This window comes from Colletotrichum higginsianum, chromosome 2, assembly GCF_001672515.1.
Source record: "Colletotrichum higginsianum IMI 349063 chromosome 2, whole genome shotgun sequence".
Lineage (NCBI taxonomy): Eukaryota > Fungi > Ascomycota > Sordariomycetes > Glomerellales > Glomerellaceae > Colletotrichum > Colletotrichum higginsianum.
In genome coordinates, this window is record NC_030955.1 from 4903269 (window position 1) to 4928290 (window position 25022).

General features: G+C 53.2%; 9 protein-coding genes across 9 annotated transcripts; 4 read left to right on the plus strand and 5 right to left on the minus strand.

The window, feature by feature from the left end:
- Nucleotides 1–207: 207 nt before the first annotated feature.
- Nucleotides 208–1702, minus strand: CH63R_03180 (Integral membrane protein; the record flags this gene model as incomplete). The annotated part of the gene is made up of 4 exons (XM_018298155.1): nt 208–607; nt 888–1005; nt 1079–1454; nt 1541–1702. 4 exons carry the CDS (start codon nt 1700–1702, stop codon nt 208–210), a joined length of 1056 nt encoding a protein of 351 aa, XP_018162971.1.
- A 1449-nt stretch (nt 1703–3151) lies between these two features.
- Nucleotides 3152–4421, plus strand: CH63R_03181 (Sterigmatocystin 8-o-methyltransferase; the record flags this gene model as incomplete). Its single annotated transcript, XM_018298156.1, has 5 exons — nt 3152–3379; nt 3446–3572; nt 3627–3750; nt 3825–3974; nt 4034–4421. 5 exons carry the CDS (start codon nt 3152–3154, stop codon nt 4419–4421), a joined length of 1017 nt encoding a protein of 338 aa, XP_018162972.1.
- A 1875-nt stretch (nt 4422–6296) lies between these two features.
- Nucleotides 6297–6593, plus strand: CH63R_03182 (Sterigmatocystin 8-o-methyltransferase; the record flags this gene model as incomplete). Its single annotated transcript, XM_018298157.1, has 1 exon — nt 6297–6593. The coding sequence occupies one exon, from the start codon at nt 6297–6299 to the stop codon at nt 6591–6593; it is 297 nt and encodes a 98-aa protein (XP_018162973.1).
- A 544-nt stretch (nt 6594–7137) lies between these two features.
- Nucleotides 7138–8830, minus strand: CH63R_03183 (Copper radical oxidase; the record flags this gene model as incomplete). The annotated part of the gene is made up of 4 exons (XM_018298158.1): nt 7138–7554; nt 7632–8263; nt 8317–8420; nt 8472–8830. 4 exons carry the CDS (start codon nt 8828–8830, stop codon nt 7138–7140), a joined length of 1512 nt encoding a protein of 503 aa, XP_018162974.1.
- Nucleotides 8831–11297: 2467 nt separating this feature from the next.
- Nucleotides 11298–13286, minus strand: CH63R_03184 (Major facilitator superfamily transporter; the record flags this gene model as incomplete). The annotated part of the gene is made up of 6 exons (XM_018298159.1): nt 11298–11535; nt 11609–11829; nt 11887–12148; nt 12222–12449; nt 12518–12949; nt 13030–13286. 6 exons carry the CDS (start codon nt 13284–13286, stop codon nt 11298–11300), a joined length of 1638 nt encoding a protein of 545 aa, XP_018162975.1.
- A 1199-nt stretch (nt 13287–14485) lies between these two features.
- CH63R_03185 (Oxidoreductase) lies at nt 14486–15790 on the plus strand (the record flags this gene model as incomplete). Its single annotated transcript, XM_018298160.1, has 1 exon — nt 14486–15790. One exon carries the CDS (start codon nt 14486–14488, stop codon nt 15788–15790), a length of 1305 nt encoding a protein of 434 aa, XP_018162976.1.
- Nucleotides 15791–16855: 1065 nt separating this feature from the next.
- On the plus strand, nt 16856–17512 carry CH63R_03186 (Small s protein; the record flags this gene model as incomplete). The annotated part of the gene is made up of 3 exons (XM_018298161.1): nt 16856–17077; nt 17113–17331; nt 17402–17512. The coding sequence occupies 3 exons, from the start codon at nt 16856–16858 to the stop codon at nt 17510–17512; spliced, it is 552 nt and encodes a 183-aa protein (XP_018162977.1).
- Nucleotides 17513–21673: 4161 nt separating this feature from the next.
- Nucleotides 21674–22520, minus strand: CH63R_03187 (Cutinase; the record flags this gene model as incomplete). The annotated part of the gene is made up of 4 exons (XM_018298162.1): nt 21674–21853; nt 21907–21995; nt 22044–22137; nt 22197–22520. 4 exons carry the CDS (start codon nt 22518–22520, stop codon nt 21674–21676), a joined length of 687 nt encoding a protein of 228 aa, XP_018162978.1.
- Nucleotides 22521–23329: 809 nt separating this feature from the next.
- On the minus strand, nt 23330–25012 carry CH63R_03188 (Amidohydrolase; the record flags this gene model as incomplete). Its single annotated transcript, XM_018298163.1, has 1 exon — nt 23330–25012. The coding sequence occupies one exon, from the start codon at nt 25010–25012 to the stop codon at nt 23330–23332; it is 1683 nt and encodes a 560-aa protein (XP_018162979.1).
- Nucleotides 25013–25022: the final 10 nt, after the last annotated feature.

Below are 25022 nucleotides of genomic sequence, written 5' to 3' on the forward strand. Positions count from 1 at the left end.
GTTCATAGTCAGCTATAGCCTCTCCATAAGTTCAAAATGTCACGCATATTCTGGCTATCTCTGTCATGATAACAAGGCCAATGAACCTTGGAACATCGTTCTGACGTTGGATGCCCGCATTCAATCCTCATAGTAAATTGCATGTTATCATACAAAAGCCAAAGCAAGATATCTTGGTTGAAACTTAAAGGTCGTCTTGATTGTCACCTAAAACGGATTCCCCTTGGCTGGTTTGTCAATGCCGGCCAGACTTTTCGGCCCATCATCGGTCTCGTAGGATATTGTGATATCTTCCCGTCTAATGATTCCTACCACGTCCTTCTTCTGCCTCAATGTAGCCTCGAGGATGCTTTCCTGGCTGCTGGCGTCTTTCCCCTCGTGGTGCGAACCAATAACCGTGGTGGATGTTCTGCCAACAGAGTCCCCGTTCCAAGGGAGCGACCGAGGGCCTTTTCTCCCAATTGAAACCAGTTGCAATTCAGCAGTGCCGCTCTGTTCCTGGTACTTCCGGTCAGTCGTGCTGAGTACGCGACGTCCCAGAGCAAGTTCCACAAGAGGCCCCAGAATGGGTATACAGGCAGCAATGATAAGGGTGTTGCCTTCGACGCTGTCATGAGTTGGTCAGATCTATAAGACTGTTAAAAAGTAGAATAGAGATTTAGGGACTTACATTGTCCATACGACCAAGTCAGCGCTGTCATCTGCTTGAAGATCAGTTCATGCCCAATCTACTACGGAGGAAGGGGATTGTACAGATGAAGTCTTGACTGGCGAGAGATGGCAAGCGGGTGCTTTTGTAGATAGATATAAAACACGAGCTTGCAATGTCAGTTCAACATCCTAAAATCTGGAGGACACTGTGGGGGACATGACCGAAGCGCACTTACATAGAGCCAATACCAAGGGCAACGCTCAAAGCTATCTTCTTTTTCATATTCATTTGAAGTCTCATGAGCACTGTGGCCGGGTAGATTGCAAGATAAAGGTCAAGTGCTGCAGAATATGCTGCGTGACAGCAACATCAGCCCTTGCTCTCGCCAGGAGACAAACGAAAAGAAGAACGGGTCACTGTCATTACCTCTCGTCAAAATAGCAACGTTGACAAGAACCGATGGACTCCAACAGTTCTTGTTCGTCACCGAGAAGTCCCACTGAGCATATGTCGGACTACACTGAGCAAACAGGATGATGATGCACAGTGATACGAGTACCAAACATACAGTCGCCAGTGACCAAAGTACCATCTGATGCACTCTCCCAGGGTTCAATATTCTGACCAATAACGCCACTACAGCAAACTTGGGTACTGTATATGCGAGTACGTTCGGAGGGAAACCGGAGATGGTCGACAGGATAGCGGCGGATTGCTGCTCTTGCGAAAGGGTGTCGGCGTGTCGGCCGTTACCGCATCGAATGGCCCATATCTCGAGACCGACTGTGAGATAGCTGAGAAGCTGGGCCGTGTTAGTGAATATTAGAATCCATGGTTAAAAGCCAAGGAAAGAAGAAGAGGGAGAAAAATGACTTGACGTGTACATACCAGCGACAATACGGTCAAATGGTCATCCAAGTGCGTCTGGCCGAGGATCTTGATTCGTACAAAGAGACGAGCGGCAATAAACAGAGTGCTGATGTCGACAATAACAAATATTGTCAACATGATGTTTGGGCCTTTGTTCTCGGCCGCGTAGGCTTCCGACATGGCGGTATTGGTTATCGTCTGCGCGGATGCTATGGCGCTTGAGCAGCTGCTTCAGAAGGTTGAAATCGGGTAAGAGGTCGGAATGAGAAGGTGAAATGTTTGTTGCTTTGTGGATTCTTGGAGTCGGTCTTCTGAACGCCAATCATAGAGAAATTGGCAAAGTGCCAGCATGAGATCATCATCGGATTGGTATGACACACGAGGGTGGTCACGACACTCGTCGCCTTCCTTTCACGGGGCGGTTTTTCTTTTTCTCTTTCTCTCCCCTTTTGTTCATCCTCTTCTTCCCGCTTTCCCCCTCCTGTAGGCAGAAAAGGACACTACCCTCGTAAGCAGTTTGTGGTGGACAGCTACAGAAATCAAGTCGCGGAAAAGATGGTGACCAACTGCCTCCTGTTGACTCCACAACTTGTGAACCGTTGGAAGCGTCCCGGGTTCCCGAGATCCTCGTCTTTTGTCGGTCTTGACGGGCTAGCAGGGATGAGTGGAGGGGGCAACTGGTCATGGTAGTATTTAGGACCACCAACCTCCAACTTGGCGATGGATACTGGCAATATCTTGGACTGTTGGTTACTCTATCGTGCAATACTGGTCCGGAACTGGGACGTTCGCCGGTTCAAACCCACTGGAGGTCCCGGGGACCCCAGAGGTTCCCATTCGGAACGACTTATCCTTGCCAATCAGGCGAGTGCTACGCGTCACTCAGAGCCAACAGTAACAGAATCATCTGATTTCATGCAGGAACCTTGACATTGTTCCAACAACATCTCAGAGTCTCGATCTTGGGGCAACTCCGAAGGTGGCAATCTAACAGCATCAGCGAATATGTCCTCCTTTGCTCCACATGTACTTCATATTACAGTGGGTTGCTCGACTCGTGACGAAATTTACTATGGACGAGACGGCTGTTCGTTGGTTCCTTATTCTTGGAGCGTTGTACTTAGCCAGAGGTAGAGACATGTTGGCCCAGGCCAAACATGTGACGATGAACAAGTTATCGGACACCACTGCCGATTTCATTATGTTCTCAAGTGCCTGGCCGGCGGCCGATCTCGACCACACTAATTGGCAAGGGCTGTTGCAACTATGCCTGTCGAGTGAGGTTTCTTTCCTATCATGGGCGTCGTATCCGACGCTCATGTGTCATGGCATGCAAGTTGAACTATACTTGCTTTTTGCGGAGTATTGTTGTGTTTGAACATCGCTCCTTCGTCGTGGTCACTCATTATGGGCGGTAAAGTGGACCAATAAATCCGACTTCATATCTTACATATACCACGTTGTACATGAGCAGGTTTGGATATCTCTGGCACAATTGTTCCTAAAATCGTCTCTCCTGAGATTCTCAAAATTCATCCTGTCCCTCCACCCCCGAACTTCTGTCTGTCCCGGCACAGCCCAGTGCTCTTCTAGCGACGCTCATTAGTTCAACATTCCAAAACGAGCATCATGGGTTCTATCCCCAACGGAGACCCCCCGGGTATCGAATTATCGGTTGCCTTGACGGCATGCGATCTTTCCAGCGTTGTCCAACACGCGAAGAAGATCTCGGCGCTCGCGGACGTTGCTGCCAGTGGCAACGATGCGGCACGCTTGAGCGCGCTCGCCAGCGCCCGCGCGCTTGTCCATGCCCTGGAGACTCCTCGCGAGACCATGATAAAATACTGTTGGGCACAAGTAGGTCTTGATAGTGCGGCGTCAACGTCATGGGGTTGGGTTTCAAACTGACTCCAGGAACAATAGCCTGCCGCCTTCACGGCCTTGACCTACGCCGTCGACTCGGGCCTTTTCGCCTTGATGGCAAAAAGTCAAGCGCCGCAGAGAGTCGCTGATCTTGCCAGGACATTGGGACATGACCCTGCGTTACTAGGTACATCTATAGAGTCAAGTGACATTGTAAGCCTTCAAAGCTAACTACTGACAGGCAGGATAATGCGTCATCTCGGCGCGATGTTGTACATCACCGAAACCGGGCCAAACGAGTACAAACCGACAAACTTTTCCAACGCGCTCACAATTAATAGCATGGGGGCAGGCTACCCCTGCGTGTAAGCTGATTCGATCTCCAGGCCGCTCTCAAACGTCACGGGTCTTGGCTAACAGAACACCGATAAACCTCCAGCGCCGGTGCATGCATGGAATCACTGGCCAAGTTCCATGAGTTTGCCAAAAAGACCAACTACCGCGAACCACAAGACGTCTTCAACGGTTCGTTGCAGTACGGATACAACACCAAGCTCGATTGCTTCAGTTGGTTTGCGGCGAACCCTCCGTATGTCCCCCCCACGTTGTAAGGAATAGCCTTACTACATTTGCTAAGTCATATGAAAGATATGATTTCCAGTTTGCCCAGCACATGGGGGCATACCGGCAAGGTCGGCCCAGCTGGATGGATGAGGGGATGTATCCTGTCAAAGAGCGCTTGATCAAAGGATTCGACCACTCTGGAGACGGCGTCTTGCTAGTCGACGTCGGGGGTAGTTTTGGACACGACATGGATGAGCTCAGGAGAAAACAGCCCGCTGCTCCTGGCAGACTTGTCGTGCAAGATCTTCCTAGCGTCATCAGCCAGATCGAGAAACTGGACGACAGGATCGAGAGGATGGGCCACGATTTCTTCAATGAGCAGCCTATTAAAGGTCAGTATACCAACTGGAACTTGAGTAAGTCAGACTACCCACTTTTCGGCACCCCCCCCATTTCGGCACCCCAAAAATGAAGCTATTCCCATCATACTCGTCGACTTCAATTAATCATTGACTTCTTCTAGATGCAACAACAATACAGCTTTCAGCTTCACTAGGGTATTCAGAGTCGCTGGATTCGGCTGCATCATCCTCTTTTTCCCCAGCCTTAAGTTGCGCCTGCTGGATGTCTTTGATGTTGGCGAACTTAGTGTTAGGATCCAGCTGGACTGCCCTTCTTTTCCTTACTGCAGTATTGGTGACTTGGGCCTGCAGAAGCTCCAGTTTCTGCTGGGTATTTGCCAGCTCATATGCCTGCTCGCTGAAGCCTTTTTTTACCTTCCTGAATAGAAGGCGTTGAGTAAAGGCATCATTCTCCAGCTCTGTGAATAGCTTCAACTGCCCAGCTAGATCCTTCATCTTCCTTGGCGTCGACCATGCCACTGCAGATGACGCAGATACCCATCCTTCAGCTTCCTTGCCTCCAGACTGCCCTTTGCTGACCTGATCAGATGATCCTGATGCTGCTGGTGTTGATGGGAGCAGTAGGGAGCTCATCAGAGGCTTCGCCATAGAGACAGGCCATAACCCTGTCCATTTCCAACCACTTCTAATGTTCTGCATCGTCATACCTGCAGTACGAGCCTTCTGATAACAGCCTATAAAGTTCCTCTTGCCTACAACAGTTGAATCATTCCACTGACCAAGGTATCCAAGCTCCTTCCTATAGGCTGCCTTGACAGGGCTGAAGACTGACTGATCAAGTGGCTGGAGGACATGGGAGGTATGTGGCGGTAAGAACAATAGATGGATGTTGTTTATATAGCATAACCACATAAAGTCAGTCGTTGTATGACTCCCATGTCCATCCATGATCAGCAGCCTGACCTCCTTGCCCTGAGGAAGAGTCTGAGGGATGAAGACCTTCTGCAGCCATTCAACTGCAGTGGCATCTGAAGTCCATCCATTCTCCGTTGCAGTGAATTGCCATCCTTCATAAGGGCCAAGGTCTAGAGGAAACCACTGCTGCTGGACTGCCTTGCCCTTATAGATAACGAGGGGATTCAGAACATGGCCCAGGGCAGAGATGCATTCGATGATGGATACCCATGCCCTTGATCCAGGCTGTTTCTTACGTACAGACTTCGTCTCAGACATGCCCAGCACCAGCCCATTAGATCCCTGGCCCTCAAGGATACCAGTCTCATCCATGTTGTATCTATTAGCTGGTTTGATGCTGGTGATCTCTGGTATGGCGAGTAGTTTGAACCAGTCCCTGATGACCTCAGTAGATGCCCCATTAACACGCCTAGAATCGATAGGGCGACTTCTCTGGACCTTGACTGATGGATTCCTCTTCAAGAAGGCTTGGATCCAGCCTTTTCCTATAGGCTCTGTATCCCCCATGGCATGGAGGATCCTTTCTGCGAATAGCCTCACTTGCAGATGGGTTGGGGCAACACCAAGGGCATGCTGAATGCGAACCCATTCAGCCAGTTTAGCCTCCTGACTAACAGAAAGTCTCTGCAGGTCAGAAAAGGCAATTGACCTTGGTTGAGTGCCCTTAATCCGATACTGAAGTGTTGATCTTGGGATGCCATACACCTGACCAGCCCTCTTAATGGGCATGCCGTTGGTTATTGCGTCAAGGGCCTGATTGACTTCATCTTCGGTATACTGGCCCATAAGGTCGAAAAGAAGCTCTGAGGAAAAAATGAGGTTATTCGCATAAGTATAGAAAATGTTGTTGATGTTGAAAGTTGAGGGGTATGTTCTGGTGATGAGGCATTTGAGGCATTTTTGGGGTGCCGAAATGGGGGGGGTGCCGAAAAGTGGGTAGTCTGACTTACCTAGCCAATCATGAGGATGTGTGCTGACAGAGGCGTCGGATAGGTGCTCGGGCGTACTACATGCACTCTGTCCTCCACGACTGGCCAGATGACAAGTGCAAGGAGATCTTGTGCCGTACGACGGCGGTGATGAAGCCAGGCTACAGCAAATTGCTGGTCAACGAGAACTGCATTCCGGACACCGGTGCCGACTGGCAGAATACGGGACAGGACATCATGATGCTCACCCTCGTCAGCAGTCGAGAACGCACGAGGGTCGAGTGGCGAGATCTGCTGGAGAAGGCCGGGTTGCGAATTGTCAACATATACGGAGGTGGAAACGGGGTGGAAAGCCTGATTGAATGCGAGCTGGCCTGAGTAGGATGCCGAGGGTGACAGATGAAGTCTTTGATAGTGTTGGACGTTTCCGTCTCCAATCACTGGTGGGATCATTCTATCTGGCACAGGACCGAGTGTTTTCCACCTTTACATGATTCCTGTGAGAACATCGCCACTGCGTGTACAATGTCGGAGTAGGAACCCAACTCAAAATAGATCTAACGATTAGAATGAGTTGTATCTTGATGCAGAACTTGTCGGTCTGATACCGGTTGACCGCTTTCTCGAGGACATTTCCCCAATGGCGGAGAGGCTCTCAACACCTAGTCTCCTCCAAGCAGGGTGAGTAGCAGCAACATACACAATACGTAGAGACCGAAATTCTTTTTTGATGAGATGACAGTTGAAAAGAATGATTATTAATAGGAACATCATAACTAACAGCATTACATAGCGTGTTCCACGTATCCACCCCATAGCCGATCCCTTCCCTGGTCACCCCGTCAACCTTCTGAGGAGTTATGAATTATAACCAGGGCAGCTTGCATTCAGTGCGGTCCATGGCAAAGAATATCTGGTTCCATTACAGCGAACAGACAGAGTCGTAGAAGGTGTAAGTGCTGCATGGACCGCTTTCACCGCTACCTTGTGACAGGACAACGGGGATGGCGAACTGGAAAAGGTTGCAAAAAGGCCTGCCGTCAAAGTAGATACCATACTGGATAGACTGGCAACTCGGCTCCGCATGGCAAAAATCGGAGCACTGCTTGGGTTGGGTCAGTCCGTTACCGAGATATGTCTTGACGACCCCGTAGCCGAAATGGCAGCCGGGGGTGCCCTTGCAAGGGGCCTGATAGAGGTTCATCCGTCCGGCGCCACCGCATTTGTCGGCCCGGTTGCCGGCGCACGACATGTCGCAGCCGGTGGCGGCGGGGCCGTTGCCGTTGTCGATCGTGTTGCCGCAGAAGCACTCGGAGCCGTATTCGAGGCCGGCATAAAGCTACAGGCCACTAGTCAGCCCGTGTCACGTTCGCCATCGCCAGAGGATGGGTTTCTGCGCAGGCGGCGAGGACTTACATAGTTTAGTCCGGCACACTTGGAGACGCACTGGGCGGCGCTGAACTTATCAAAGCTGGGAACCTTGTAAGACAGAGTGCGCCCGGAAGGAGTGTCAGTGTAGCAGTTCTTGGAGGTCCAACCGTCAGGAATGACACTGGGGCTGTTGGGCTGAAGCTTGTCGTTCTTGTAGATGTTGATGGCCGCCGCGCCGCCGCAGTACTGGGTCTTGTCGGCCGTGCAAGCCATGTTGCAAGACTCGGCCGAGATCGGCTTGCCGTCGTTTTCGATGCTGGTGCCGCAGAAGCATTCCTTGCCGAACTCCAGACCGGCAAACTGGTAGCCCTGGGCAGCGCAGGCCGATGTGCAATCGCTGACCCTCACACCCCCGGAAAGACTGATGCCCTTGGTCAGAGTGCGGGCGGAAGCGTGATCCGAGTAACAGCCGATGGACTTGAAGTCTCCGGACGCAGCCAGGATAGCAGGGGCGGCATCGCCGTTGGTGAAAACGTTGATGCGTCCCCCCTCACCGCAGACTTCGTCCCTGTTGCCCTCACACGGCTTGCTGCACTCCTCCTCGGGTGCCTTGATGGCGGAGGAGGCGAGCAGGTAGCCGCAGTAACACTCCCTACCCCATTCAACGCCAGCAACGCCTACCAAACGTCAGTACAGAGGTCCAAGAGGTTTCCGAACATGGTCTACTGACTGTAGCCCTTTCTGTCACAGAACGCGATGCACTTCTCTTGCGACATGTCGCTTCCGTGAACGCTCGCTCCGCTGAGAACACGGGCGGACGGTGAGTCGGTATGGCTTAAACACCCTTGTTAGTAACTTGTCTCAAAAGGCTGGGTCTGACCTTACCATCCCAGGTAGCTCCATCTCGAAGGCAGATTCGTGCAAATGCCACTGGGGAGTGTGCGCTTCAGGACAGATCGCTGGATCGAAGTACCGTGTGCGACCAGGTCGACGGATCGCTTAGCGGGCGCGGCTTCAGCTTGAATGGAGTTCAGCGCGCCATAAGCGACGCCGTTGTTGGTGACATCCTGGATGTCGTTCTGTGCAGATACAGCGGTAATAAGAGCGAGGGCCACAACGGGCAAGTAAGAGTATACATGCATGATTGCAGATAAGGCGGCGGGCGAAAGTTTTGGAGGATAAGCTTGCAAGAAGAGAGTAGTGTGATGAGAAGAATGATGAAGAGGATGATGAATGGGAAACATTTCGACGGCAGTCCATCGGGTATATATATACTAAGAAATTGTAGACAGAAACGAGATGTATGCAGAACAGGCCCCTTTTTTTCTTGCTCATGGCGTTTTGACGATGACTTCCAGCTCTCAGCCCCAAGAGCCGATCACGCCCCGGCACCGCAACCCTAGTCAGTGGTATTGAGTTAATATGGTCACAAACCAGCTGAAGTGGGCTGGAGAATAGAGTTGGAGAAACCAGGTGATAGGGGCAGGAGAGGAAGGCCGCTTTGGCGCGTAGTCCACCGCCATTCTCACATCGAACTAGGCATCGCTTGGGTCGTTATTCAACAACAGTGCCAAAAACCGTTGGGCCAGCTCTCGGTAGTGTCTCGGGCCGGATCAGAAAAAGGAGATCTGGATTAAGGCTGGACTGGCTTACATCTGTGGCATCGAATTGGTTCATTGATTGCCTCCTGGCCCAGTTCAGCAGCTCTAAAAAGCAGCACAAGTCTGGGTGGACTGCGAGCGTTGGGCATCGGACAATGAATCCCGTTCAGTCTTCCACGTGCTGGATCTCTGTCAATGATGCTTTTCTGACCCAGGCCGCTGGATCCAGGCCTCTGGGGAAGATGCTAAACTGTCATGAGCGCCACCAACTAGTCTGGTCGGGAAATTGACCGCAGGCTTGGAGCTGAGGCCGGACATTGTGCCCAATGCCTTGGCAAGGGGTAGAATCGAGCGTCGGGCCTACACCACCCAGCCTCCTGGGGAAGTGAAGAGGCTAGCTGGGAAGTGAAGTGCGGGGAATTAAGGAGAGTTGTCCGTTTTAGGCGCGGCTGATACCGCGCTGCAAAGATATCGGCTGCTCCTCTCCACGTGTAGCTATGAAGCTTAGGTCGGATTCGAACAGGTGAAAAAGCAGTGAGGTTGCCCCAGCTGAAAAGCTTAGTGTAGTTAAGCATCTTTGGTGCGGCTAATTATTCCTAAGGCTCCCTCGACCCGTCACCTGAAATACTAGATCAAGACCAAGCTTAACTACAATCGGCAAAGACTAGGCCTGGCTGGAACAGGCTCATGCACCTTGTCTCTCGACCTGGCCATTATCCCCCGCACCTTTGGCCAGGCACTCCTTAGAGGCGTCAAGAGTAGTCAAAGCGTAGGGCGAGAAGATCTGTTGTTAAAGGCTATCGAAATTGGATCTTCCCCTTCAACTCACCGCCTGCCTGGCCGATTGGCTAGAGTAAAGTTTAAATGCATTGGACTTGCTTGACGCACGGAAAGATGGGATTTCAACAAAAAAATGCTATGTGCATAAATTGGATAGATTCACCCATGTTTTCAAGTTGGTTCATGTGATGGTGGGACTGGATAGAATGCTGGCTTGACAGCACACCTGGGCTTTTCACGCAGCGCCAATAATTACTGAAGCGGAGATCACAATCAAGGGGAAAAGCTGGAAAATGCGGTGGTGGAAAGAAAGGGGGTCGAGTAGACCGAATATCCTTTTCCTTAACGGTTTCCAAACGGAAGACCAGCCTGGAGCCCGAGTTTGTTATTCCCAGATACTTAGACTAGATACAACGTCACGAGCCTCAGGAATCTGGAGATCAGGGCTTTCTCTATTGGCGGAGTCTACTAAGACAGACAGTCTAGCCAATGAACAAGCCAACGAAGCTAGCAGCTGCAAACCTGACTGGGCGCGTTCTGGGCCTCACCCGGCCGTCGTGTATACTTTCATGGATCACCACATGGAGAGAAGAGGCATTATGCAGGGCTATGAATCTCTGACATCCTTCTAGCTTTCTCCCATGCACAGATCTGGGCCACTCTTGCGGTTTCCCACCCTATGACACTAGGAATGAGTACATTGCTCACTCAAGAGAATCCAGAGCCCCGCCAGACTCGTAAACCCTGTCTTCAGCCCATTTTGACACCTCGTAAACCAGGTCTGGATCCTCCGGGTCAAAGCATGTTGATCTCCTGCGACCCTTGATTCCCGCACGGAGCCATCTGCAGTCGGTCCAGTGCCCGTTGAGAAACATCGACTTAACGCCCCGTACTAGTGCCGGGCGTCCTGAAAATAGGGCCACAGATCCTCAGGCATCGCTAGGATGCTATGAATGCTCTGGTGGTCGAGCGAAGCCTTCGTGTTTGGTTTTTTGTTTGTCTCATCGTCTCCTGTGATGTGAGAGTACCGCTGCCCTTTATTCATGCACCTGACTTGTTCAAGAGCATTCCAGGTAACAGAAATGGTTTGTAGTGATAGTAAACTCCTATTACATCGCCGCCGCGTCAATGCCAGTTCAGATTCACGTGGCATATCGCTTAGTCATGTTGTGGCAAGCTATCAACACCTTCACTTCGGTCAGGATGGGAACTTCATGACCAATATGGTAGTATGACATACTATGTGATAATTCGGAAAGTCCGTGAAAGATAGTATCAGGGACCAGTTGATACTTGATATACCCTTACCTGCTTTCAAAAAAAAGTGAGGCTAGTACACAAAGATGAAATCCTCGTTCTTGAGGTCGGTCATGTCCTGCAGGCCATGGTCTTCCTCGATGGTTCTGTGCTGGTGTCGCTGAGGATCCTCCTCCAACTCCACCGCCTTGCTATCCTGTACGTCCTTGTTGCGCATCATGGACTCGTCCACGATCTGCGTGCTCTTGCCGAGGGCCTCGCGGCGCTTGGCGTGCTGGACATTAAGGTATTTGAGGTAAAGAGGTATAAGGCTGGAGAAAGGACAAACCAATCAGTATAAAGGTCGGCCAACGGATTTCAGGGCGTGGAAAAAATTCGACTTACGCTCCCATAAAGGCTACGAGGATGAACATGACGAGGTTTGAAATCAAGCCGGGGCGGTAGACCGGAGCGTCATCGACGGAGTAAAGCAACGGACCAATGATGTTGCCGGTGCACATGCCAATGAAAACAACAGCCGACGTGGTCTTCTTCTTGGTGTCGCCAGCGGTATTCTGTGCTTGCCAGGTATAGATCAGAGGGGTGATGGCCGCGAGGGTTGAAACCTGGGTTCAGTGTGAGAAGGCTGTGGGTGTGTTTAGTTTGAACTGGGAACATCGTACCAAGTAGTATCCGAACAGCAAGACGCCCTTGTGCTGGCGTGGAATGGTGAGCATGAGGATGGTGCCAATGGCGGGAATGACGGCAATCCCAGCAATGACCAGGCCCTTCCGCTGCGTTCGTGTGGCGATCCAGCCGCTGCCCATGATGGCAACGATCTGGATGACGCCAAAGGGGATGTTGAATAAGATCGTCTGGAAGCTGTTGTACCCGAACGACTTGACGATCAGGTTGCCGAACGTTGAGATACCGCCGCTGGCGATGCTTCACACACACAAACACATTGTCAGCATCCGTCCTAAAAAGACTTTGAGATGAGGGGTGGGGGGGTACCCACGAGATGGCGACGACTAGGACGAACCAGCACCACGTCTTCAGGTCCATGAAGGTCTCCCAGACGTGATCCCAGCGCCAGATACCGGACTGGATGCCCATCTGGTTGGCCCGGAGTCGCTCGACGGCGATGACCTTTTCCCGTTCCGTAAGGTATTTGGCTGACATGGGCGAGTCAGGCATGAACACGAGGACGACGATCGAGTATGTCACTGTTAGCAGTCCGCAGAACCTAAATCACGGTATTAGTCCGCTACCCCATGTCGAGCTATGTAGTTTCAGTGTTATTTCGTGACTTACAAGAAAATGATCTGGTACTTGAACAGCTTGTCGCTCTCGATGTGACCAAGGCCGTATGTGAACAAACTGCCGACGATGAAGGTCACGCCGTTCATGGCGTTCCACGAACTGGTCACCAGCGTCTGCTCGCTCCGCCTCCACCACGTCGTCGTCACGGCCAGGCACGACGGCGCGATCATGGCCTCAAAGGTGCCGAGCAGGAAGCGGAGGCCGAGGAGGGCGCCGAAGTTGGTGCAGGCGGTCATGATGGCCAGCGAGGATCCCCACAGGAAGATGGCGGCGGCGATGACCTTGCCATTGGGGAGCTTCACGAGGATGAAGGCGGCGGCGGGCTGCCAGACGAGCTGGGCGATGTAGAGGATGGAGCCGAGCCAGCTGTATTGCCGGCCGTGGAGGTTCGCGTCTTCTTGGAAGCCGAAGATGGACACATAGCTATTGCAATGGGGTGGCGGGGTCAGTTGTGATCAACACGAGACACCTGAGATACTGGAGATGTAACGGCATGGACGCACCTGAGAGAACTCTTGTCGAGCTGCTGGAAGAAATAAGCTCCTAGAATCAAAGGGAGAACGCGGAGGTTGATCCGCTTTAGGACGGCCTTCTCCTCTTCGTAGGTGAAAGTGGTATCCCCGCCTCCATGTGCCGCCAGGAACTGGGCCGCCTTCTCTTGCAACGGGTTGGCGGGCGTTGGCTGTGTCTCCTGGACAGGCTCTATGACATCGGCAGTACGGCCGCCGGTCTGGTTCGTTGCCGGGGCTTGGGAGGCCATGCTGGCGTAGTTTGTCCGAGACTAGGGGCGGGAGAGCGTGATATCGATGATGGCAAGCCGTCCTTCCGTGCCAGGCTAGTATTATCGACGAAGAAAGCTCCTTCTTTTGCGGTTAGTTGATAAGAAGCGTGTGCCAGACTATCGGCGTCGTCACACAGAGCGAGCCTGGGCTCAGTTCATCTTATCAACCCAGTGGCCGAAAAACCCATCACATGAGGCCCCTCAACCGAAGAGGAGTCAACCGGCAAATATGGAGCCTCAAGAGCAACAACACTGGTCAGTAAGTACACCTGATGCAAATGTTACGTATACATGGCACGGTTTCCTCTCCCTCGTTGCACCCGGAGATTTAGCAACCTTGGCTCGGGAGGGACGCCGCCACTGGCCGGCTGTTGGCCGTTGCTTGTCGCAAGATACCAAGAGATCAGGATGACATACCCGGCTCTTTGACGAAGCATTTCCATTGGAGGGAAAACTTCAGGCTGTATGCAAGACCGAGACCTCTAGGGTCTCCGTCGAACCAGGTCTCACCGTTACGCCAAGGGTTCGTTGCCGGACGAGTCGCGGAGAGTTTGCCGGGCATTTACATGGCCTTTGGAGGGATGATCTACGTGTTGGCGAGCGGGTGGCTGGCATAGCCAAGTCGATAACATTTCATCAACAGGGAGGGGGGAGGGGTCTTCACGCCGGACTGACGTTGCCATTGTTCCCACTTCTTCCCCAAACTCTCTCCGCACTTGTCCACAGACAACCCCGACATCCCCGGTCGTCGATGGGGCCCCTTTCACCCCTCTCTTTGGCTCAAAAGAGAGTTGTCTTCCCCCCCCGCAGTGTGGAGACGGGTAATAGTCTGGGAAGAGACTTCTAAGTTGGTGTCTTATTCTGGCTAAACTCGGTTCTTGGGGTAATTCACCCCGAGATATCATCGTAGTGGGGTCGTCTAGAGCAGGAGAAGTCGCGGCGAACGTGAGGTTTGCCGAAATCATGACGCCGTAGCGCGGGAGGGGGGAATTTCTCTCAATAAGCTTGCCATGCCCAGTTCCATTCCATTCGGAGATTTGGATCTGATGACCTATTTCGCACTCCTGCAGCCATCCCAAGTCCTCGGGTCATAGAAGTTTAGCCGCGTCGTACGTCGTGGCCCCCAAAACCTCAACCACACAGCACCGCGAGGACGCATCGCAGACGAAAACATTGCAATGGGTGAGACGGGACAGAAGAAGCGCTATGCCATCGTCGGCACCGGCGGCCGGTCGGGCTTCTTTTACACTGCCATCGCGCAGGACTACAGCAGCACCTCGGTCATCGTCGGCCTCTGCGACACGAACCAGACGCGCATGAACTACGCCAACTCGAGGCTCAAGGAGCTCGGCCACGGCGAAGTCCCGACCTTCCTCGCTGCCGACTTCGATCAGATGATCAAGGAGACGAAGCCGGACGAGGTCATCGTCACGACGATCGACCGCACGCACAACATCTACATCGTCCGCGCCATGGAGCTCGGCTGCAACGTCGTGACCGAGAAGCCCATGACGATCGACGCGCCGCGGTGCCGCGACATCTTCTCGGCGGTCGAGCGGACGGGGCAAAAGGTGCGGGTGACGTTCAACTACCGCTACGCGCCGCACAACACCAAGATCTTTGAGATCATCAAGTCGGGCGCCATCGGCACCGTCACGAGCGTGCACTTTGAGTGGATGCTCAACGAGAACCACGGCGCCGACTACTTCCGGCGCTGGCACCGTGACAAGCGCAACTCGGGCGGCCTCCTCGTGCACAAGTCGACGCACCACTTCGACCTCGTCAACTTCTGGCTGCAGACACGGCCGCAGACGGTCTACGCGCAGGGCGACCTCAAGTTCTACGGGCGCGAGAACGCCGAGAAGAGGGGCGTGACCAAATTCTACACGCGCGCGCACGGCAGCGAGGCGGCCCGCGACGACCCCTTTGCGCTGCACCTCGACTCGAACCCGCAGCTGAAATCCATGTACCTCGACGCCGAGCACGAGGACAGCTACCACCGCGACCAGAGCGTGTTCGGCGACGGCATCAGCATCGAGGACACGATGAACCTGCTGATCCGGTACCGCAACGGCGCCGTCATGACGTACTCGCTGACGGCCTACGCGCCGTGGGAGGGGTTCCGCGTCAACTTCAACGGCACGGGGGGCCGGCTCGAGGTCGAGGTCGTGGAGAAGAGCTACGTCAACTCGGGCGGCAGCCAGGCGCTCGAGGGCGCCATCGAGAAGAGGACGATGCTGCTGCGCCCGCTGTTCGGCCCGCCGCAGGAGATCGACCTCGGCGAGGCCAAGGGCGCCCACGGCGGCGGCGACCTCGTGCTGCTGAGGGACCTGTTCGGCGAGCCCGTCTCGGACGAGTACATGCGCGCCGCCAGCCACGTCGACGGCGCGGCCTCCATCCTGACGGGCATCGCGGCCAACAGGTCGCTGGCCACGGGACAGGCGGTCAACGTGGATGACATTCTTGTTGTGCCGGAGAAATGAAAGGGGGTGCTGGGGTTTGGTTAGAGATGATGCTACGATGGTAATAATATGAGTAGAGATAGGAATAGAAGCAAACCTGGGTTTTGACTGTAAGATATAACGGAGCGAAAGGGGATGATGACTTCGTTCTTCCTTGAGACACAGATCTGCGCGATCTTGTTGACCCATTTAGTCGACGTCTCGACTTTCCTATCGGAATCCAGGTGGGCATCCAATATTACAAGTTACAGATCTGGCCGTGACTTTCGAGAGCTCTTCGGCAGAACGGGAAGAGTTCGTCACCGTTGCCAGTGTCCTCCGGTTGTGTCATTGGCGTCCAAGTCGCGACGTGGGTAGACGCACTTGTGAATCCGTATCTCCGATAACCCCAACTTAGTTGACCTGTGTCATTCCGCTACATTTGACAAGAATGGTTACTGCGTTTGGCCTGTAAGCACCCGCTGGCGCAGGTGGTTCTCAATGAACAGGGGAGTCATGCTAGACGCAGAGGATATCATTTGGTGTCGGGGGTGGCAGTAGGTCACGTATCTTTAACATCAAAGGTAATAGAGCGTATTTATACAATACTGCTTGATCACATAAGGTACGTGTATACATATATAGAGATCATACTCGCTTAGAAGCTCCTAAATAAATCCTAGTTCTTTGATTAGCCAAAGCTGCCCTGAAAGTAGGGCGGTTGAACGGCGATTTACCTCTGTTATTCCGCCACAATTGACACGTGTTGCTCAAGCAGACGTGTATGCTCATCAGGGCTGTCACTGTTACGTCAGACGCATTGCAAGCGATTGGTGAATATACCTAGTACTTCTCTGCCATCTTCTGGCAATGGGTGCCCTATGGCAAGCAGCCCTTTGTCGAAAGTGCAAAAGAGCACGCCAGGGCCCCTGTCTTGTTGCTCCCTACACCTCCTACGTCCCTTAAGTACTTTCCACCCCCTTTTTTGCTTGCGTGAAATTTTAGCCCAGTACATAAGTATTTGCCTCATCAGTTCTACTGCCTGACGCCTTCGCGCAGTTGTGCTTTGCCTTCTCGCGACGCAAGTCGTCGCGCGCGCCGAACACGATGGACCCAGTATCGGCCTTCAGCCTCGCGGTCAATGTCTTGTCTGTCGTCGACTTCTGCAAGACCTTTCTCGAAATTCTGGAGCAAGTCAAGGATGCTGGTTCCTCGTCCGCCACACGAGACATTGTCGACATCAACAGCAGCTTGAAGGCATCTACCGCCAAACTTACGCCGGAATTGTTCGCCGAAGGCGAAAATGAGGCGGCACGTACTCTCTCAGCAGTTCTCCCTTGCAACAGAGCTAACACTAGCATCAGGCTTTCAAGAACCTTGTCCAAGAGTGCCAGACCTTGTCAGACGAATTGATACATCTCGCAGAAGACCTTTCTGTGGCGAGTGCGAGCAAGCTCGTATCGAAGGTCAAGGTCACAACTCGCACGATGTGGAGTCATGGCAAGATTCAGGAGAAGAAAACCCGACTGGAAGCGATTCGCCAACAGCTTTTGTTTGACATTGTCGTCCCCATGGCCGCGAGAGTCAGCACGATCCCCAACATGGCAGCGATGGACAGCCAGACCCAAACTCTGCTCACAGAGATCAAGGCAGGAGAAGACGCAAACAGGGCCATGCAAAAACGTCTCCATGCTTTTCAAGAAGAGCACGCTGCTGTGCAGGCTGTGCAGGCCGAGCGACACGTTGAGATTGTCTCTATTCTGAACGACATGCATGGCTCGAAGCCACGGCCTGCCACGTCCACAACGAGAGAAAGCACCCTCAAGCCCAAGCATTTCGTTTTGAAAACCTTGCTAGCCTGCCTCTATTTACGCCAAGAAATTGACCGGTTTCACGACATCAAACCTGCACACAAAGGCACTTTTGAGTGGATTTACAGCGAGCCCGGTTGGGAGCAAACGGAGCAACGTGGACCAATTTCCACGATTGGTTGCAAAACGATTCCGGCATCTACTGGATCTCAGGGAAGGCTGGGTCAGGCAAGTCCACGCTCATGAAATTGGTTAGCACCGATGAGAGGACTCGCCAACCTCTTCTTGATTGGAGCGTCGGTAGCCGTCTCCTGATCCTGTCGTTCTACTTCTGGAATGCGGGTACACCGTTGCAAAAGTCGCTGGAAGGTTTACTCCGATCCATCGTCTCCCAGGCTCTAAAGGAATGCCCCGAGCTTGCCGAAAAATTGTTCCCCGATCGTTTCCAACGAGGCATTGACGGCACTCATTCCCCTACTATGCAAGAGCTGGAGAGAGCATTTGCTTGCTTGACGGCACCAGGGTTGGCAGACGCCTCGCTTACTCCAATAAACCTGGTTCTTCTCATTGACGGGCTTGATGAGTTCAACGCTGGTTCGATGAGCCTAACGGAACTTGCGGAACTATTCACAACGGCCGCCCGGTCTACATCCTTCAAGGCTGTGTTATCCAGCCGGCCCGAGAACGCATTTGAAGAAGCATTCATCAGCTGCCCCCGACTAAGACTCCACTTTCTGACCCATGACGACGTCGTCACATACGTGAACGAAAAGCTTAGCCATCGTCCAAGGATGGTTCAGCTTACACTCCAAGCACCCGACGAGGCACAGGCCCTTATTGACGAAATAGTCGAAGCCGCCCAGGGCGTCTTTCTCTGGGTCAGATTGGTTGTCAGGTCTCTGTTGGAAGGCCTCCAGAATCATGACGAGATCGATACATTGACCGAAAGACTCCGCGAACTACCCACTGACCTCGAGGATCTATTTCGAATCATGCTTGAAAAAGTTCCTCGTATACACAGGGGAAGAATGTCTAGAATATTTCAGCTTCTACGGAGCCACTCTGAGATTCTATCAGCACGCACAATGCTCGTCCCCAAACCGAGACAACTGACGGCTTTGGGGTTGAAGTTCGCACTTCTCCATTCAAAAGAGGTGCTAAAAGCCGATCTCCGTCAATTTCCTGTCAAAAAGGCGATGGAAGAGATTCGTTCCATCGAAGCACTTATCAAGGTTTCTTGCTCTGGCTTGATTGAACTTCGCGCTCTTGTTGCAGATGGTCTCTCTGATCCTCGTACGGAGTCTGGAGTTGTAACAGAAGCTAGAGAGACTGCCTTATCTGCTATCACGGATGAGTTGACTGACTGGAAAGACTCAAAAGTTGATTTCATACATCGTTCTGTGAAAGAATACCTGTGGAGAGAAGATGTATGGAGTGGAATTCTCGCGGAGGCAGGACACGAAGTTTTTCACGCCCGCATCGCACTACTGCAAAGTCTGGTCATGCAGGCAAAGAAATGTCCGTGCGAAAGAGAGCTCGATTTTAACTCTTCGGTCTGGTCTATGGTGTCACTTGCTCTCGAAATCTCTCGCACTCTTGAAATTGAGCTTGGGACAAGTCAACTAGAGATGCTTAACGCTTTCGAAGCAGCGCTTACTACAAGATGCGGGCTGGACTGGTGGGATACCTACCATGAAGAAGAAGAATCCCATAGACCTGCTAAGTGGCACGACAACTTTCTCGCAATTGCTGTGCGTTACGGCTTGTGCTACTACGTCCAAGCCAGGCTACGGTCGCCTGGTTGGAAGTCCATTGCCAAACCAGGTCGGCCACTTTTAGATTACGCTTGCAGGCCAGAACCCGCATATCCGGTATGGTTGAGGGGAACAGACATACGGATCGTCGAGGCGATCTTACAACATGGCGCGGATCCCAACGAAAAGTTCAATGGATTCAGTCCCTGGCAAAATGCATGGTATACGGTATGGCGCAAAGCACCTGCAACTGATGAATTTCTTGCAATTATCACGCTTTTGTTGGCCTACGGTGCAAACCCAAACGCCTGGATCGAATTTTCAGAAAGGTTATCAAACCGGGTCTGGCAAGAGCGTCGCCTATCTGTTCTCCTAGTAGCCTCAAAAATGCTTACTAAAGAAGACAAGTTAGGCAATCTTTTCTTCGACAGAATCTCAAAACAGATCGTTTGCCAACTTATCAAAGAGCTTAAGAAAAAAGGAGCAAGGATTAGAGAGTGGAGAGAGGTAGATGGGGTCTTTGTACTTCAACACTCTAGTAGGAGGATTGATCGAAGTCTACAGGAACAGTCAAAGTGTGTACTACTCTAATAGACATCCTGTCTCTATGCTAAGAGTTCAGAGATTTCTGACTGCCATTAAGAGTGATCAAGCGTTTTCTTTTATGAAGACGCACACTAGAGCATCAGCATATTCAATTATGCAGTGCAGGACTGCATCATAAGCCGGACATAGACAGAAGAGCTAGAGAAAGTTGAGTAATAGATTAGTATAGATTAAAGATAGGGTTTTAATAGTATTGGTGTTTGCAGATAGGTAGGCAAAGGCTAGTACTTGTTAAATGTGGCAGAATGAGATGTGGAATTCGCTAAGAAGTTGCTGTTTAGTTAGCCTACTTTCAGAGCGGATTAGGCTAATTAAACTGATAAGATCAGCTTCTTCCACTAAATCATCGTTGTTGGTGGAACCATGGGCTAGTAATAGGCACTGACAGATATCTTCATCGCCTCCGTCTTCGCCGAAGGGCTCATGCCCTTCATAGTTGGCGAGGAAGATACCGTAGGCAGTTGACGATGTATCTTGGACGTGGTGATTGCTTTTGTAGCGGTCGTACGCTTGACGTCGTCTCTCCATAGTGTGCTTCGTCTACTACCAACTAGTTTTCTGGCAGACGTAGCACTTGCAGTCGGAAGGGAAATTACGAAGGGGTGAGCCGTCTCGTGGTGGATCACTTCCGCCTCAGCCGTGGTTGTTGCCAAGGCATATCGACGAGACCTGCTTCTACGGAGATCCTAGAGGTCTCGGTTTTGCATACAGCCTGAAGTTTTTGTCTCTACCGCGGCTGTGATACCTACGATCAACATAGTATTTGTCAGATGATTCGGCAACACACTGTTGAATTTGGTTCATTCGCACGGCGGTGCTGGTGCCCTACAAGAGCTGGTGGTAGACCCCTTCCAATGTCGGGGCTGGATTGTAGAGTCAGAGAGTGCGCTTTAAGATTCCGGAGCAGGCAGCTCCAAAGGACTTCGTCAAATTGGTACGTCTCATGCAGCGCTAGCATCGTCTTCAAGGAGATATCGCGGTGGTGGCTCTTCAATTCGATCGTCCAACCTTTCCCGTCTGAGCCCCGTGGATCGGGTAGTCGAACTACGGCAGGGTCCTGACCGCAACCAGACTCGGATCGAGTGTTGTGATACTGATTCTATCGGCATGATTCAGTGGCAAGAGCCTATGGTTCTCGTGGGCTCATGAACGCATCTGTCTAGCTCTCGTTAACTGTCGCCTTAAGCTCAGGGATGTCAGATCCAGACTTCAGTGTCTCAAGTTGGAGTTCTACTTCTATACAATATAACTATACCTAATATAAAAAACGATGTGTTTCCATTTTCTTACTACACAATGCTAGATTACATTACAACTTACTTATTGAGTACGTAAATTAGTAGTTCATTTTGAAAGTAGTTGTGTGTAAACAAAGCCTCTACGTAAAATCAGGCTCTCTTTAGTAAGTGTTTGGTAAGACTAGAGAGTTAAATTTACGTAGTAGGTAACGCTATCGTATCTCAGCTATCTGGATGCTCAATAAATCAATTCGGGGAACAAATAACGATTTCATCATTCGTTTGTGAATATTTGTCTCCAAGATCATACATTACCACAAAGAATCGAAGACGCTACAGCTAGTATATCTTGCCCGCGAACTCCTGCTATCGATCATCAAGACCGAAAGCTTTCCCAAACGGAGAAACCAACCAAACCAGAAAACCTCCCGCTTCGTCTAATCATGATGAGAACCATCGCCACGAGTTTGCCGAGTCTCCAGCACTGGGTCAAACCAAGCCTTGATAACCCCCTATCTACCGCGTGTTCTCGACGATAAACGACGACGCCATGGCAATGTACTGCTGGTTCTGGAAGTAACCGAGGTGGACCGTCAGGTTCTGGCCCGAGGCGCAGAAGAGATCCGACTCGTCACAGAAGGACGCGAACCTGCTAGTGAGGCCCTGGCATTGCGAGAAATCCTGGCGGGGGAAGATCTACGAGGTGGTCAGCCGTCTTTCGACATCAAAACAAGACTCATGAAACATACGCCGTTCTTTTTGCTGGTGCCCCTGACAAAGGGCTGGGCGGCGACGAACGTCGGGTCGCCAAACAGGACAACGGCGGCGACTACGTTGTCTGGGTCAGTAGGTCATCCACTTTGAAAGATTCCAGAGGGCGACCTACTCTTGCTACCGACCATTGGGGCCTGCGCCACTGTGGTGTTGAAGTTGGGGCCATCCGAAGTGCCACAGAGGGTGTCAAGAGACACTTGCGCACCCTGTGATATGTCACTGCGTCAGTTTGGTTGCAATATTTTCTCGACGTGTGGCTTCCTACCTGAGAATATCCCATCAACACCAATTTCGTCCCGGGACATTGCTGCGCCTGCTGGTTCAGGAGCGCCGTCATGTTGGTCACGCCAGCCGCTACTGAGGGAGGGTACGGGTCGAGCTGGGCCGGGTACTCGAGCGGCGTCACGATGGACCCGGGGATCTGGGTCGACGCGTTTTTTGCGATGTTGCCCAGCAGCCCGACCCCCTGCGCCTCGAGGCTACCACGGGCGAGGATGATGTTGACGGTCGAGCATGGCTGCTGGCCCTGGGCGAAGGCCGCCAACGGGACGAGAGCGGCGAGTGCCGAGAGGCTGAAGTGGTGATGCATCTTGATCTGCTTGCGGGGTGGTCACGACGGGGGGAACTGTTGAAAAACGTCTGTGTGGTGGAGATCGAAGTCAAGATCAATCAAAACACTTGGAGGAAAGGAGGGAAACAAGGGGAGGAGGAAAAAAAAGGTTGGGCTGGCCTGATCTATCAAGTTTGTTCGTGTGTGTCAAGAAGGGGTTGCCGTTCTTCTTGTAGTGACCGACCATCCAGAGCCTGGGATGATATTCCTTTGGAGAAAGCCGCGGCAACTGCCGTTCATGTGGCGTGTCCGAGAATGCGAGCCGTATGCGAGCCGCATATGCAAGGAGCGGTGCCAGACAGCCTCGTTTGCAAATCACTGATATCACACAGACATCTAGATGAGAGACCAGGACCCCGCTGCTTGTGGGTTTAGGCTCTCGAACCATCTCTCCAGCGTGTTTGGCTGAGACTTGGCCTGCATGACAGCTTGGGCCGAGGTACGATCCTTGGGTCTTGTCCCTCAGCGCGACACGACCCCGAGTTGGCATTTCACCCATTCCTGATACGGTAATGTATGAGAACATGGGCCTCGGGAGGGGGGCACACCTGTACTGTACGATATAAGGGGGGGGATGGTGATGGCTGAGGGGGAGGGGGCCAGTGCCACGACGCCGCAGAAGCGGAAACAGTCGACGAGATGGGATGAAACTAAACTCGGGGGAGTCTTTCTCCCGGTTCACAGCCACACGAACCTTTATTTACAAATACTTGAACAATTTTGGACCCGACGACTAGCCAATGAATGACCTTTCGGCTTCTGTCTGTAGACATGCGATCCCTTTGCTACTAGTAGACATCGGAAGACGCCCAGACCCTCCTCCCATCGAACCAGGTGGCCTTGATCTCGCCCTTCAAGAGACCCTGCGGCGTCCAGTCCATCTCGGCTACGACAAAGTCCGCGCGCTTGCCGGCCTGCAGGGACCCGACGCGGTCTTCAGCGAACACGCTCTTGGCCGTTCCGAATGCGGCGGCCGTCAGTGCCTCGCACACGCCCAGCCTGAAGTGCTCGTTGACCACGACGTCGTAGGCGGGCTCCCTCGCCGACCGCCGCGTCGTCGCCACGTAGGCGTTCTGCAGGGGCGCCCAGGGTGCCGTCGGGCTGTCGCTGCCGAGGGCCAGGAGCGCGCCGTGGTCGGCGAATTCGCGGTAGGCGAAGGCGCGCTCGCAGCGGTGCGCGCCGAGGAGCCGCGGCCAGGCGCGCAGGATGGCCGGGTCCGCGTGGACGGGCTGGACCGAGGCCGTCAGGCCCAGCTCGCCGAGGTGCTTGGCGTCCTCGGGCGACGCCATCTCGATGTGCTCGAGGCGGTGGCGGCGGCCGGGCGTGGCGTTGTCCGCAAGGGCATTCACGGCGTTCTTGATGGCCGCGTCGCCGATGGCGTGCAGCGCGATCTGCAGGCCGGCCGCGTCGGCCCTCCGCACGACGGGACCGAGCTGCTCGGGGGTCCAGAAGGGGGGCGGCGAGCCGGCCTCGGCGTAGGGCTCCGACAAGTGGGCTGTGCAGGCGTCGATGATGCCGTCGGTGATGATCTTGATGCCCGTGATGCGTAGGTCGGGCGAAGTCGTCTTGTTCAGCTCCGTGTGCAGCTCGATGGCGCGGTCGACCTGCCGGAGGCGCTCCTCTTCGGACTCGGACGGCCGGATGAGCCAGTAGGCGTGGATGCGCATGGGAAGGTTGGGTTCCTCGGCGCGCAGCGAGCAAACGGCGTCCCAGGCCGGCTCGTCCATGGCCATCTCGATCAGCCCCGTGTACCCGGACGCGTTGTACGTCTCGACGGCGGCCCTGATGGCGTCCATGCGGTCTCTCTTGGGCGCCACCTGGGCCAGATGGGGCCACACGATGGTAAGCACGGCGGCTTCGCTGAGCAGGCCTGTTGGCTTGCCGTCGGCGTCGCGGTGGATCTTGCCGCCCGACGGGTCGGGTGTGTGCTCGATGCCGAGCTCGTTGATGCCGGCTGTGTTGCACCAAGTTGAGTGAAGGTCCTTGGTGTCGATGAAGATGGGCCGCGGGTCGATGTCATCGAGCATGGTCTTATCGACGCCGTCCGGGGTCATGGAGTGCATCCACAGTTTGCACATAATGCGCGGGACGTCCGGGTTCGCAGCGGCGTACTCCTTGATGGCGGCGCGGATGTCCTCGAGGGACGCGCAGTGCTCGAGACTCAGCTTGCGCAGCGACTGGCCGAGGAGCAGCAGATGGACATGTCCGTCGATGAAGCCCGGCAGAACCGTTCGGCCCTGCAGGTCGTGTGTAGTGACGTGCCGCGGCCCCGATGATGACGACGATGATGAGTGCTTCGCCTGGAGGTCTTCCGCGGTGCCGATTTCCTGGATGATGCCGTCTGCGACAAACATGGCCTCGGCAAAAGACGGTTGCGTCTCGAGGCCGGTGTCGGCGTTGTGGAGAAAGATGCGCCCGTTGACGAAGAGGTCGCCGGCGCCGGCCGCGGCCGTGGTGACCTGTGCTGCCATGGTTTTCTTT